Below are 16,357 nucleotides of genomic sequence, written 5' to 3'. Positions count from 1 at the left end.
TTAAAACACGATACAACCAAAAACAATAAATCATAACAGAGCGCACATGACAACATTAAACTAGACAAAACAACAAATTAGAAAACAGTTCCTCTGTTAAAATCCGAATGTTGGTGATCAAAATGATTAAATCGTTGCGAGTAGGCACGATTATCTCGCGCATGCAGTTGTACTCGATGATTATAACTTCTTGTTGCACGATTGTCTCGATACATACGTTGTGTTCTCTGTCTGTAAGGATGAATACGAGTGCCACTGGGCCAATTCTGTGTCTTGAAAACTGTGTCTTCATCGTCGGTAGAGTCCACACAAACACAAAACGAAGACTGGCCATAAATTCGACAGTTCAGTTTAATTACGTCGGTGACATGCGACACGCCAATCTTACAGAGGTGGTTTCTGATATTATCAGTAGACGTTTGTGCATCAAGACTACCGATGTAGATTGCACAAACTTGATTGCGGTTACCGGCACGCTCAATTGTTTTGGCCGCAGAAATGCCAAAACTACGCGAGCCGGAACCCGTAACTTCTGCTCGCTGAGTTGCCCTAAGGTTAACTCCACGTCGCACCTGACATCTCTGATGTCTCTGTAGCTGAAAATCATAGTGTTGCTCCTCACCCCGACTAGTATCAGGAGGACTGCGTACAATCTGAGTGTTATCAGTGAGTGGCATATTTGATGGACAACTTGGTTGTCTGTGATGTTGGGAATCGGTTTCCGCCTCAACAAGCTGACGACTGCTCCCTACATGTAACTCCGCTTGTGTGTCAGTAGAGGACGACAGCACACGTTTTGCATAAGTATCACCTGTAGCTGGAGATGTTATATCAATTACATGAATGCCATCTGTTTGGGTAGCTACATTCTTGATTACATCATCCCGTCGGTTTGTGTTACGGTGGTGGTGTTGCTGTTGTAATTGTTGAGCATCATGATCATTTCTTGAAAGACGCATTTCCAGCAAAGCGACTTTTTGACGAAGTAAATTAATTTCGTCTGTGAGGTTACACACAGCAGTGGACAAATGAGTTACTGTATCACGTAAAACAATACAAGTTTCAGTTAAGTCTGCGGAATCATTGTGACAAATAGAATCTTCATGAGATGTCTCTGCGGCAACACCAATGAGTTTCATGACTTTAGTAAGTCGTTTGTCAAGCCTTTTGTTGGCAAGCGAGTAACCTATCAAGTAAATATCGTCAGATATAAGGTCAACTTTTCGCCTATTGAACATCACATACTTATGATATTCAGGGAATAAAGCTTGAAACTGCTCGTAGATTTTAAGCCTAATAAACAGCAGATTATCCTTCAGTGACTGACCAACTGGTGAGAGTCCTTGTAAGAATTCGGTGATTTCCCTTTTATCATATTCGTATACTTTCAAGATATTATCACAGAACGTTGAGACGAATGTATCAGAGTCCATTGCAATGAACAATCGATCTAGAATAGCTATGTCATTGTTATCACCGGCAAGACTTTTCGGGACAGTGTCTGTGGTGACATTTGCTTGTTCTGCAGTCGAAAAACAAAAATCCATTATGTAAATGCAAACTACTAATTAATTTATATATATATATATATATGACACTAAGTGTCATTGATTTGTACTTACAAAACTATGAGATCAAAATCTGTACCAAGTTTCATCATATTTCACGCAGTATTTGTGGATATATCACTCTAATTAGAAAAGTTAATTACATATGCAATTACAAATTAATTAACTTGACACTGATAAATGTCTTTTTCAATGTTAAAGCAATTTGAGCTCAACATCTGTACCAAGTTTCATGAAATTTGTTGAACTCTTTCTTGACATATCAGCCTAATTACCAAAATTCATTAAATATGCAAATAAGCAATTATTTGATAAGAAACTGCTACATATCTCCGCACGCCATTTGACTACTAGAAGGGAAAAATATGTACAATGTTTCATTAAATTTGACGCAGCATTACTAGACATATGACAATAATTATGAAAGTTCATTAAATATGCAAATTAGCAATTAATTGACATGATACTCCTTAATGTGTTCATATAGTATTATAATACTGATAGATCAACATCTGCATCACATTTCGTAAAATTTAAAACAGTATTTCTGGAGATAGCCCACTAATTAGGAAAAGGAACGAAATATGCAAATTAGCCATTAATTAACATGATACTGCTAAGTGTCTTTGTACGCTATTGTAGGGCTATGTGCTAAAGATGTGTACACTTGTTTCATTAAATCCCTTGCAGTATATTCTAGACATCACCCTCATTGCAAAAATTCATCAAATATGCAAATTAGCAATTAATTGATGCAATACTGACATATGTCATTGACTGATATTAGAACTCTGTGTGAAAAACATCTGCACAAAGTTTCATCAAATTTGGCACAGTTGTACCAGAAACAGCCCTCTAATCCTGAATTAATCAAATTAGCACTAATTATGCATGCCACACCAATATAAATGGACCTGCATATGTATGCTATAGTGCAGTATCCTTGTACCAAGTTTAAAAAGAATTGGCACAGGCATATCTCAGATATCTGCATTCATGAGCCCCTATGCAGGGACACAGCATTAATATTAATACCAACCTGGAACCCCTGTGGATCATACCTGGCAACCCTGTGGATGGACATCAAATACAGGAAAGAAAACAGCCGTCACACATCCATTTTTGATCAACTCATTACAAAAATCGGCGTGCATATATATGACATAGGGATTACTATATGTACCAACTTTCAATGCAATCGCGCCCGTAATCGCTGAGAAATTTACGAACGAACGCATAGTCGTCAAATATAGGAAACAAAATGGCCGCCACGCAGCCATTTTAGACTGGATCAAAACAAAAATCAATGTGCATATGTATAACAAATAGGGTAATCTATGTATCAAATTTGAATGGAATCACTCCAAGCATCACTGAGAAATTTGCGTGAACATACGCACCGACATCAAATACATGAAACAAAATGGCCGCTAGACGGCCATATTGGATCAGATCGTAAAACAAATCGATGTGCATATGTATGGCATAAGTCATAATCCTTGTACCAAGTTTGAACAAAATTGCTCCAGGCGTCTCTGAGATATCTGCATGAACGGACGGATGCACGCACAGACGGACAGACGCACGGACATGACCAAACCCTTAAGTCCCCCCGGACAGTGTCCGTGGTGACTAAAAAACCATGGGAAAACATAACAAGACTCAACATGTCATTTCCATATTAACCAACCCGAAATATCTGTGTTCCTCAAAGCCCTTCAAATTTTTACGTCGGCGATATCGCTTTGCAGGCAGAGGCCTGCAGCCATTTTGTTTGTTTACATTGGTTTACCAGCAAATTGCAAATGAAGTCCGGGAACATTCCAAAATCGATGACGTTTATCGTACATATCCCGACGTTTACCTTGAAATACTACACAACTGATATTTTACGGTAAACGTAACAAGGATGAGGCGATATGGGCACAGGTATATGATAAAGTTCAGTAATAACTGAACATTGATGGCTGTTTCCAGGTGTTCGGTCAAATAGTTGTGGAATCAAACTAATGAAAATTATTAGGATGTAGGGTAATGCAATGCTCAGGAGAATGGTGGATGAAGGGACTTGCACAGGTCATAAGAATGGTGGATGTAGGGTCATCCAATGGTCATGAGAATGGTGGATATATGGTCTTGTAATGGTCATGAGAATGGTGGATATATGGTCTTGCAATGGTCATGAGAATGGTGGATATATGGTTTTGCAATGGTCATGAGAATGGTGGATGTAGAATCTTGCAATGGTCATGAGAATGGTGGATATATGGTCTTGCAATGGTCATGAGAATGGTGGATATATGGTTTTGCAATGGTCATGAGAATGGTGGATATATGGTCTTGCAATGGTCATGAGAATGGTAGATATATGCCCTTGCAATGGTCATGAGAATGGTGGATGTATGGTCTTGCAATGGTCATGAGAATGGTGGATATATGGTCTTGCAATGGTCATGAGAATGGTGGATATATGGTTTTGCAATGGTCATGAGAATGGTGGATGTAGAGTCTTGCAATGGTCATGAGAATGGTGGATGTAGAGTCTTGCAATGGTCATGAGAATGGTGGATATATGGTCTTGCAATGGTCATGAGAATGGTGGATATATGGTTTTGCAATGGTCATGAGAATGGTGGATGTATGGTCTTGCAATGGTCATGAGAATGGTAGATATATGCCCTTGCAATGGTCATGAGAATGGTGGATATATGGTTTTGCAATGGTCATGAGAATGGTGGATATATGGTTTTGCAATGGTCATGAGAATGGTGGATGTATGGTCTTGCAATGGTCATGAGAATGGTGGATGTAGAGTCTTGCAATGGTCATGAGAATGGTGGATATATGGTCTTGCAATGGTCATGAGAATGGTGGATATATGGTTTTGCAATGGTCATGAGAATGGTGGATGTATGGTCTTGCAATGGTCATGAGAATGGTGGATGTATGGTCTTGCAATGGTCATGAGAATGGTGGATGTAGAGTCTTGCAATGGTCATGAGAATGGTGGATGTATGGTCTTGCAATGGTCATGAGAATGGTGGATGTATGGTCTTGCAATGGTCATGAGAATGGTGGATGTATGGTCTTGCAATGGTCATGAGAATGGTGGATGTATGGTCTTGCAATGGTCATGAGAATGGTGGATATATGGTCTTGCAATGGTCATGAGAATGGTGGATATATGGTCTTGCAATGGTCATGAGAATGGTGGATGTAGGGTGATACAAAGTGATGAGAATTGCCAATATCATTCTTTACATGTGCTTACTTTTCACTGTTGTAGAAGGAGATAGCATTGCCATGAGTAACCACTAGAATAGTACCATCACTGCTGAAATCCAGACTTAGGTTACTGGAATCAAATTCCAATTTCATTTGTTCAGTCTGTGTACTGATATCCCATAACCTAGACATGGATAAAACAATGTATGAAAAAATTAATTAGTTAATGGACTTGATGATTAGGTTCTTTTGACCATGAAACACAGAACCATTTGATATAGATATCGCGAGTTGCCCATGCTGATTTCACAAATGCTGAGAGTGCACAAGGCATTATTCAATAATGAAGACTCAATTTGAGCGATCGCCATTTCCCAATCTGGTCATGTTAGTATATGACATGGACACACCGGCAGGCCCACACTGCGTCAAACACAACCATCGTCCGTTGTCACACAACTATCGTTGTATTAAAACATTAGCATTGATGTAAAATGATTAAAATCGATATACCTCCTTGGAATACTTCCAGAAATACACTACAAGACTCAACACTGGCTGAAGTAATAATGTTAAAGGAATAGTCCACCCCAAAATATAATCAGCTTTATACACGTTTATATTTATGTTATAAAAGCATTTATCATTACTTTTTGCACAGAAACAGCGATTTGTTGAAGTTATCTATAAAAATAAGTATCAAAATCAGTCAATATGGAGACCTTTATAGCTGACTGTGCGTGACCATATTGTCTACTTCCTCGCAAAGCATGCCGGGAGAAATGCCCGGATGATGACGTAAAGTTTTCGTGTTTTGATGCATTGGCCTGGGGGGTCTGATCTAGGGTGTCTCATTAACAGCTTATGCCTGCCTGTAAGTGTTACGGATGTACCAATAATCGTGAGTGAAATTTCGATGAGGCATTCAGCATGATTCGAAACAGAAGTAAAAACACCGCCTCTAGAAATTGTTGCTGGTAAAGATTGGCACTGACATAAATTTTCAAAATTATAAGCACAGTGCATGTTTTTACGTATGCGAATGCCGTTTCAAAGAGAAGGACTTTATCAGCAGTTTGACAATCCCTAATCAAATTGGGATTAGGAAAAGACTTCAAGATGATGCTGTACCACAAAATTACACCGGAAAGCAAATGCACTGGTGAAAAGGAGGGCATCAAGGGCGATTATGGGAGAGACTTTCCATAAAAAAAAGAGGTTAATGGTTTAAATATTTTTTTTTTATCTTTTATTAAAATGTCTTATGTTATATATATGAAAGAAATACAGAATAAAAGGAAATCATTACGAGAAAAATTGGAAGAAAAATATAGACTTTCAAATCAAATTATTAACTTTCTCAAATATTTCCATTATATTTGCTCTATAATATATTTTCTTCTCTAAGTTGTATCTTAAGGTAAATTCATTCTTTAATATAACTTCGATTGGTGTGTTTGCCTGAAATATCCAATATTTATGGATACTCCATTTACCCAGTAAAATCAAAAGTTGCAGGACAGAGTTGTAGTCTCTTGAATTGATGTTTTCAAAAGAATCAGCAAAAATAATATTAAGAGGCGTCACTCGTAGGGTTTCTCAATGGTTTAAATATTTATGATTTTTCTGAACCGCAAGAGAGTTTTTTGGGATCATCTTTCCTACAAATAGCTTACTAGTCTTATTATTCTTGTTATTTTGATGACATTGCATTGGTATTTAAAACATAATAAAGTTTGCGTGATCAATTGAACTCAGAAAGTTTTATTTTTGCTCAGGAATGTTTAACTTCATCAACGCAACTAGCACCCGCGCGTCACGTCACCGGAAACGATCCGTATGTTGAGCGTTATCTGGAACCAAGAATTGGTGCAAAAGAGTTCGAGAAAGAAGAAGAAGATACGTAGATGACAACTTTCATTGATGTCTGAAAAATTTCAGACAAAATTTCTTTTCTTCCATTTAGAAAAAATAGGCACGTCAAAGTAAACTTTATTATCGGGCATCCGTGCTGTGAGTTGAATTTTTTTACGATACCACGGCAGCAAGCCATACTTTTGTGTCGTAGAAAAAAATAATGAGCACTTTGCCTCTAAATTGTTAATAAAAACAAGAAGCAGTAAGTGAAGTTCGTTACTCTGTTGCTAGTGCAGAATTACAAGGGATTTTCCCGAAATAACTAATCACATGGATTTCATAAAATGGTCCAAATGAACCAACGTTTTATATAAGCACGCTACAAGACCGGTCGACGACCATATTGGATTGTAGTGAAAACGAGGCTCTCTGTTGTAAGGTTTCTAGAAATGTCCACGTAATTACGCCGCGCCAAAGATTCAGAGTACATCATATCGTAATTCAAACACGCCACTCAAGCTCAGCAGCACTTATAATAACATCATGGAGCTAAAGCCTGAAAACTCTAAGTTCCAGAGTGGAAAAATGGAATCAGATACTCAATATGTGTGATCGAAAATATTTTACGTTTCTCAGTCAGGCTATTCAGACACCGTTACTCTTGTAGTGTAGAGTAACCGTGATTCAGATTTTTTTTCTCAGGGCTGCTTTCTCTCCATACTGCTATATAATAGTACATGACTTTTTAATTTCACCATCTTCCCGCTCCCGATCTGTCGAAGGTAGTTTATTTCATTCCTTTTTTCTGTAATTTTTCTCTACGACCGGTTGCGAGGTCGTAGCTATAACTTTTTAGTGTTGAATTTTTGCTGACATTTTTCTCCAAGACCGACTGCGAGGTCGTGGCTTTCAGGTTTTAGACTTTTTTCAGTAATTTTTCTCCTTGACCGTGAAGAAGTGGCTTTCAAGTTTATGACTGTTTTTTTTTTATTTTCTCTCCACGATCTGTCGCCAGGTTGTGGCTGTAAAGAGCCATTGATTTTTTTTACATTTTTTCTCCAAGACCGGTTGTGAGGTCGTGATTTTCAGATTTAGATGTTTGTCAGTAATTTTTCTCCACGACAGGTCGCCAGGTCAAGGCTTTCAGTTGTTTTACTTTTTATCTTTTTGTTTTTTCATGACCGGTCGCCAGTTCATGAATGTAGAGTGTTGAATTTTTTCTGACTTTTTGTCCACGACCGGTGGCGAAGTCAGGGTTGACTTTCACACTTGTGATTTTTTCGGTTACTCTCCAAGACCTGTCGCCTGGACGTTGCTGTAAAGTGTTGAATTTTTCCGAAAAATTTTCCAAATAACTGGTCATGAGGTCGTGGCTTTCAGATTTTGACCATTCTCAATTATTTTTTCCAAGACTGCACCAAATTGACAGCAGAAAGCGGCTACTCGGATTCGCGATCTCTTCCTACCTCCGTGGCAGTTTCTAATTACCAATAACTTACGTTTAAAGTTCAATGTGAGTTGTGAGAACGGGAAAATTTCAGTGTGTTTTATGACTGTACTTTGAAAGGATAAATTGAAATTTCATTTAGTGCCCCTAGAACATGAAAGTGTGTTTGAAGTTTAATTTAGTGCCCCAGAGAACATGAAAGTGTGTATGTATAACTATTGTTTGTTAGATGAGGGACACTCCATTTAGAGTCGGACAGATGAGTCGTTTCCGGTCGTCCGCTTTGTCTCTCCTCCCTCTCCAATGGGGAACGGTGCTTGGAATTATCTCGTCATTCGTTCATTCTTTTTCTATATGTAACTGAAAAACTAGCACTTTGAATTGGCAATTTTCGATAACCATTCTTTGTCATAAAAAGAGTTATCCGTATTTTAAAACCAGCGTTGTAATGGCTAAATAGGCGGAGCAATGTCGTCATACAGTTCTCTTCGGGCATTTGAAATCCAACATCATTTTTTTTCAAGTGATAACAGCTAGCTTGCAATGCTGATCAAAATGTTTTGCCCAAATATACAATCATTTTGGCTAAGTTGAGTTCGTTTTGTCACCTGGCGATATCGAAGATGTGTTCAGCCACGGTGGGGGGAACGTGGTTCAGCTCCAAACATGGCCTCCTGTAACGTTGTTACTTATAATGGAGCTACCAAAAGAGCCATGCTTGTACAGCTTCCTTCGGTAACTGGTGGAGCCATGTGCCCTTTTTTTACTTCTGAATTTATCGATGTGTCCGTGTATTTGTCAGAAACACCAAGTTCGAAATCCTGGAGTTCAGTATCGCTGAATTCCGGTTCAAAGTTATAAGGTTGGAGGCAAAGTGTATCCATAGGGCAGCAGCTCAATACAAACGTACGGTAGATCAGACCCCCTAGCGATACCCCCTAACTTCCTCAACCAAACACAAAAACTTTACGTCATCAAATGTCAAGCCTCTCTGAGGAATTCCGATAGGTGGCGCTTCCATATCGCTAAAATGGCGTCATACACATCAGTTAATAAAACATTAATTTCTAGGAGAATAAAAAGCACATTTTTCATCTTTTCATCATAAATGTTACAAAAATAATCCTCTTCAACTTTTAAAGGCAGGTTGATATTTGGGTGGACTATCCCTTTAATTCTCGAAACAACCAAACAGAAATAACTTTACCAATGACAAACCAAGATGGCGGTGATCGCCTCAGACTAAACCTCGAGGCTTCCGCGCATGCGCAATACATATAATTATAATAGTCCCTGGGCTGGAGGGGCCCACTGTGCATCCCCACATCCCTACTACATGGGTATTTTTTTGTTCTTTAGGATCAGCTGACCAAGAAAAAAGATGTTCACATTGGATATTTTGGGATGCACTACCAATCTGGGCTGGTTTTTGATTTGCATGTACCACGAAAAATGGGTAAGGGTATACTGATTCATAGTGAATGAGCATTTTATTCATATGCAATGAACTATTAATGCACAGCTATAAAAAGTAAGAATTGAAAACAAGCCCCTGTAGTCCTATTGGCATTTTCTCCTTATAGTAATATAAACTGTTGATGACTCTCTATTTTTATAAATATACTTTTTATATATTCTTCTATAAGACGCATTTGGAAAATTTTCTATGCCTCCTTGTATTGCTGATACAGCAGCCATTACTAACAATCTATTAGACCATTGACCCGAGGGGGCATCAGTGTGCGAAATTAAGAGAAAATAGCTTCAGGTCATAAGGGACTGCACCAAGCCAAAGCTTCAGGTCCTTACAACAAACTTCTGGTCCTCAATAAATGCAGAAACTGTTGTTCATGACCTGTATTGGCATTAAAGTCAACACTCTCTCCACCAATACTATGCTTTTGAATGTTGTAATCTTCAATTTTCCATGTCCTTTTATCAATATAGTCAGCAAGTATTCACTCCAAAAGACTTTTGTTTACAGAGCTTGCAGAATAGTGTAAGTGAATGATCATGAATCATTCATCTACATTATTTGCAATCTCAAAAAGATCACAGCCCTCGTCTTTCTCACTGTCATGCGCATGCATTTATCAATGTTTTCCACCACGGGGAGGGACTATGGGACTAACAGGAGAATTTGACATTTTTTTCTAGCCATGTCAAATCCCCTACTCTTGGACTATAAAATTATGTCAAACATCCAGGGGTCGGGGAATACAGGCTCATGCACTGGTTACATGTGGATGATGAAAGCGAGAAAGTTTGTCTCTCACGATTTTCTATGGGGGATGGTGTTCTCTACATTGCTGTATACAATTGCACACTACACCAGGGCATGTGATATTTTGATTTGAAAATGGTTGGCGAGCTGAAAATCACTTCTGAAATTAGCTAACGCGAGTGGTAGAAGAGTGAGTGAATAGCTTAGTACCCTGAAAACAGTCATGAGTAAGGGGAGTATATGAATAAAATTTTTATGTAAACATTGATCACTACGTCTTTTTATTGTAATTTAAAACAGAAGAGAGAAAATACTCAGTATGTATTTTGATATGGCGTATGGATTACTTTCAACATTTTTCAAAGAATAAATATGCTTCAATGTAGCCTCTGATGCATTCATGAAGAAATAGATAAAGTTATACTTTTAATTAAAAGGGCAAGTATCATAACTTTTTCTCGATTGTTTTTTCATACAAGTCTTTTTATTCAAAATAGTATACGGTATACATATTAGATAAATTGACATTAAGACAAAAACCTACAACGAGAACAGTGCTGTCGACTAAACATATTTGGTTTTGAACATGGAGGTATTTTTTTACCTCAATGGTTTTGAACTACGCCCGATACAAGGACTATAGATGTTACACGACTGCCCAATTGTGCTACCTGCAGTCGACAGTCAAGTTCACGTCTCGCTGCGTTTGTTTATGGACCGCTAAAACATCTTGCTTGCTCGTTGGTCTTCAACCAAAGTTCACAAGGCCGACTGTTACCACGATATATCGACTTGATAACAAGTGTACATTTTATAGAACAAAGCGCCAGCCTTATCATAACAGTTTTGTCGAGTTGCACGATCCGTCGTGTATTCTCTTAGAGGCCGAGAGCAGGGCTTCAAATTATTCTTAGAGCAGGGCTTCAAATTGTTTAGATGTATACCGTTTTACGACAGGCATGCAAACTCACTGTATACTGTTGGCCTAAATGTCGCAAAAAATTACGCATCTTAAGATTTTACGGTATCATTAACTGATCATGTCGCGATGGTTTTCAGCAGTATCGAGTGTCTGTCAAACTTTTCAGAGTCATTTTAATAACTTTAAGCTTTCAAAGGGAAATGAGACCCAGCAATCGCTCAGAAATCATGCATTCATTTCCACGAGTGGCGATGTGTGCCTTTCATGGTGTCGGCAATTTCTATACGCTCAATGCGTATTTTTCCAATGAAATCTTGCTGCAGCAGCATGTTAAACTGCTCTATGAACCGTTTACGTTTTGAACGTTTCAATTAAATCAAAGCAACAAAAACGGAGTCAGTTTGATAAAATGGAGGGCTGTATTATAAAAATTCCGAACAGTTTGGAGTGTGGAACTAGTGAAGTGATGTAGACTATTCGTAATTGTAAAATGTCGCAAAACAAAACATTACCATGCTAGGGCATTGTCAACCGACCCTCCCCCAGGTCTAGCGTACCATAGAGATCGAATTCCTCACTACCAGGACCCGAAGTGCGATCAATATCCCCTGTTTCCCCGCACTCCCTCGGTGGAAAGCATTGATAGGTGCATGACATTCAAGTGTGAATCACATGATTCAAAGTCAGTCATCATCTGCATCTGTTACAGGTCTTGACGGAGAAATTTTCATCATTTTTTCCAAATTCCAGTCGGTCATGTGGACCGACATGTTGCTAAAAACTTTCGGCCCGACGAGAAATCTGTCGGTCTTGGACCGTTGGACCGATGTTAATTTCGCACACTGGGGGGCATCTACGTGCTTCCCCCCCCCCCAGGGTAACAAACCTGTATTTTATAGAAGCCTTGGGATCCCTAGAATATGAAATGGAATTTTAACAGAATAAATATAGGGACTCAATAGCTGTTACGGTCATGTTTTGAAGAGTACTGGAAAATCACGATTTTGCGGCCCACATGCATTTTTGTCAAATTTGTCTTCTTGTAAGTCATCTGCTGAGCTTATTTTTTAACATAACATGGCTTGTTGGGTCTGATTTGAAAGGCAATTTATTTTGCTTTAAATAGACATATTGCAACATGCAATTATGAAATAGGATTGAAACTTACCCCTCACCCAAAAGTTTTATGTCGCAAATTATCATCAAACTATTCTCCAATTCTGCCAATTATTTACCAGGACATAATACGAAGGGCAATGGTTTATATTAAATTTGTTTTGTATGCTAGAGGAACATGTTTGAAACTTGAAATGAACTTTAAACAGAACAAGCGACCTAACGGAGGATATAGCTCCGCTGTGTTTATGTAGAGAATAACTATTTTTGACACATGTTGATGAAGAAGGTGGAAATCTTTGATAGCTAATTTCAGTGGCCAGAAAAAAGTGGCTAAAATAGCTGCAAAAATACACAATTGAAGATTTCATCATAATTTGAATATGACATTGGATCATCCCTAAGAATATGTCAATCAAAGCTATCTGACGAGTAGTTTTTTGAGAATGAAATTTTCTGACCATAAAATAAATTGGGACCCCATATATTGATGAAGGACCCCCCATTTTCTAACACCAGGGGTCCAAGGGACTCTCCAAAATAAAAAGTGATGTAAAACCCTGAAACTGCATATCTAATTTCAAAGCAATCGGACAAGCGGTTTCAGAGAAGATTTTTTTACCAAAAACAGCAAAAAATGCCCCAAAAATACAAATATGCAAATTTCACCACAATTTGAACAAACTTAAGTGAGGTCACCCTAAGTGAACTGCACATAAAATTTCAAAGCAATCTGACATGCGGTTTCAGAGGAGAAGGCAATTTGTTGACGGATGACGGACAATGACAGAAAATCAATCTATTTGTCATTGATAAGCTCTGCGTCGCTGACAGCGGAGCTAAAAAATATTGGAATGCTGTAGCTGTAACAGTCATACTTTGAAGAGTACCACAAGATCACTGTATTGCCAACTCGCATACTCTTTGTTAAACCTGTCTTCTTGTAAGTCGTCTACTGAGCTTATTTTTTAACATAACCTGGCTAATACTTGGGTTATCATTAGAAAGGTATTTATTCTTCTTTGATATGACATGTTGTAAAATACAATATCTTCTTTAGTGTTGATGAAATAAAACCAACACTTACCCCTCACCCCTAAGTTTATATTGCCAATTAGTATCACAGCTAATCTCAAATTCTACCAAACTTTTTACCTAGACATATTACAAAAGTCCATGCTTTGTATGAAATTTATTTTATTTGCTATAGGGACATGTCACAAATATGAAATAGACTTTTAAGGTGGAGCTGCATGTTGCCAACACAGTTTTTTCAAAGCAATATTTCTCATCAAAGATGACAAGGAAACCCCTCACACTATATATTTTCAACAAGTCATCATTGATGACACAGTCCCCAGTTGTTAATGGGTACTTTGATTACAAGTCCTCAGAGAGGATAGAGTCCTCTTCATTAATTAGGTCTGTGATAAAAATACTTTGATACAGATGGCGCTCAATGGCCAAGAATGAGTTCCATGGTGATGAAAACATAAAACCAATGTAGGCCGCCATCCTAAAGGTCATTAAATGAGTCAACTAGGAATTAATCAACAGGATGTTGCAAAACATTTTTGCATACTATCCTAACACTAACAGATTATCACCGGTACCATATTTCATAAAGTTTGATGCAGTATTTACCCGGTACAACACTTTAGTCTATGAGATCAACATCTGTATCAAGTTTCATCAAATTTGACGTTGTAGTTGTGGATATATCACTCTAATTAGGAAAGTTCATTACATATGCAATTACAAATTAATTAAAATGACACTGATAAATGTCTTTTTCAATGTCAAAGCAATGTGAGTTTAACATCTGTACAAAGTTTCATGAAATTTGATGCAGAATTTCTTGACATATCAGCCTAATTACGAAACTTCAGTAATTGACATGATACTGCTACAGAACGTGAAACAAATTGATGAGCATATGTATGAAATAGTTCAATGTCCTTGTACCAACTTTGAATGATACTGGTGGAACTATGTCTGAGTTATAGGTCTCTACATGAGAAAATTGTAACAAAATCGCCGCCATGCAGTGATATTTGATCTTACTGTTTAAAAAATAGTGACAACATCACTGTTCGCTCCCATACAGTTATCAAAACAAGTCAACAATTGTATGAAACATGGACATACATATACAGACAGACTGACATACACAGACTGGCACAGAGTGATGACATTGACCCCAAGTGTGCCTTGGCCCATGGAGTGTCCGAGAGTGGTAAAGATATAACAAACAGCTGAATGTAATGATAAAATAGTTAAGTATTGGCCTATACAGGCACTGAGAGTGAATATGTTACAGCAATTTGATTAGTTTCTTTTCCTTTTCTACTTCTGTGATAATCTTTCAGAAAATCAATCTGCAAGGCAGTTTATGTATTGACAAATATGTTATCTTTTACAAGCACACAGTAAACTGTTCTTGATTTTTCATTTACAATATTTGACATAGACTGAAATACATAAAATGCAACCAATGTTTACACTTTGCCCATACACCAGATACATGGAGAAATTTCAACATACAATCATCAACTCAGAAACTCTACAGGGAAAAGTAAACATTGTTTTCTTCCAGAACAGCTGGTGCATCTACATCTGGAACAACTTACAAACTTAACCAATTACACAAGGATGATGACACAAGAGATAAAGTTAAACTGTGGTGAACTTGACTATTCCTTACGTAACTTGACATCTTAAACTAAAATACACTGCATGGTTAATTGTGCAAAAAAATACATCGGGGTGGACCATTTGATAAGGGATGGTGTCTGGAAGATCGATGAGGTACATTATCTTTTTTATCCGATCCATTTTACATTCTTTTTCCCCCACTCTCCCACCTTTTCTTTTTGTCAAACCTTCTCTGGCTGAATTTTTTATTGGCATTTGTTTGGAATTTTTTCAAAATCTGCCAGGATTTTTTACCGCATTTCAACACCAAATACAGTTTACCATATCAAATGCTTACTAAATCACCACATTATATACTCTTAGTTCCAGTAGGTATAAAATTACCAAAAAAAATCTTAAAAATACAAAATGAAAGATATCCCAGTAAAACTGAAAGTTTCGCAAAGTTGCCCCAAAAATTCAAAATTACGGATTTCAACTTAATTTCAATATAACTTATTAACAAAAACCCTAAGGACCCGTTTACTAAATATCAAAGCAATCAGACTGGTAAATTTTGAGAAACAAATTTTTTGACCAAAAATGAGAAAAATTGCCCCCCAAAATACAAAATTGCAGATTTCATCCTAATTTTAAATATATCTAATTGACATAAACCCTAGGAACCTGTACACTAGATATCAAAGCTACCAGATCAGAAGTTTTAGGAGAAAAATTTTTTGACCAAAAAAGGCAAAAATTGCCCCAAAAATAAAAAAAAATTGCCAGTTTCAACATACCTTCAATACATTATATTGAGATTAATCTTAGATACCTGTATACCAAATACACGTATCAAAGCTATCATATCAGTAGTTTTTGGATTAAGAAATTTGTTATCAAAAATTGGGAAAATTGCCCCAAAATTACAAATATGACAATATCAATACAATTTGTACAAGCATGACTGAGGTCATTCTGAGGAACATGAATATTAAGTTTCATAGCAATGAGACGAGCGATTTCAGAGAACAAGATTTTTTGACTAAAAACGGAAAAAATACCCTAAAAATACAAACATGCAAATTTCATCCCAATTTTTGCACACATAATTTAGAATACCTAAAGAAATCTGCATACCAAGTTTCAACCAAATCTGACCAATGCTTACTGAGTTTTAGCCATTTGTAGGATTTCTACTTTTTTTCCCCCTCATTTGCATATTTTTGGCACTGACATGTTCATTTGAACAAATTCACATCTCCACCCCTAGGTGCACCTGTGCACCAAATACTAAGACAGTAGGTGCTACGGTTTAGGAGTTTTTGATGTGGACGGACTAACAGACATACATACATACTTAC

The 16,357-nt window shown here is 37.4% G+C and overlaps 1 protein-coding gene across 1 annotated transcript in view; it reads right to left on the bottom strand.

Annotated features, from left to right (window-relative positions):
• The window catches only part of LOC139151014 (serine-threonine kinase receptor-associated protein-like), an 86,194-nt gene that overhangs the window by 20,234 nt on the left and 49,603 nt on the right, over positions 1–16,357 (bottom strand). The window contains exon 5 of the mRNA XM_070723534.1: positions 4,840–4,977. Within this exon, the coding sequence (XP_070579635.1) occupies positions 4,840–4,977 (138 nt within the window). The remainder of the gene's footprint in view (positions 1–4,839; positions 4,978–16,357) is intronic.

This window comes from Ptychodera flava, chromosome 2 (assembly GCF_041260155.1).
Source record: "Ptychodera flava strain L36383 chromosome 2, AS_Pfla_20210202, whole genome shotgun sequence".
NCBI lineage: Eukaryota > Metazoa > Hemichordata > Enteropneusta > Ptychoderidae > Ptychodera > Ptychodera flava.
This window is presented reverse-complemented; position numbering and strand designations above follow the sequence as displayed.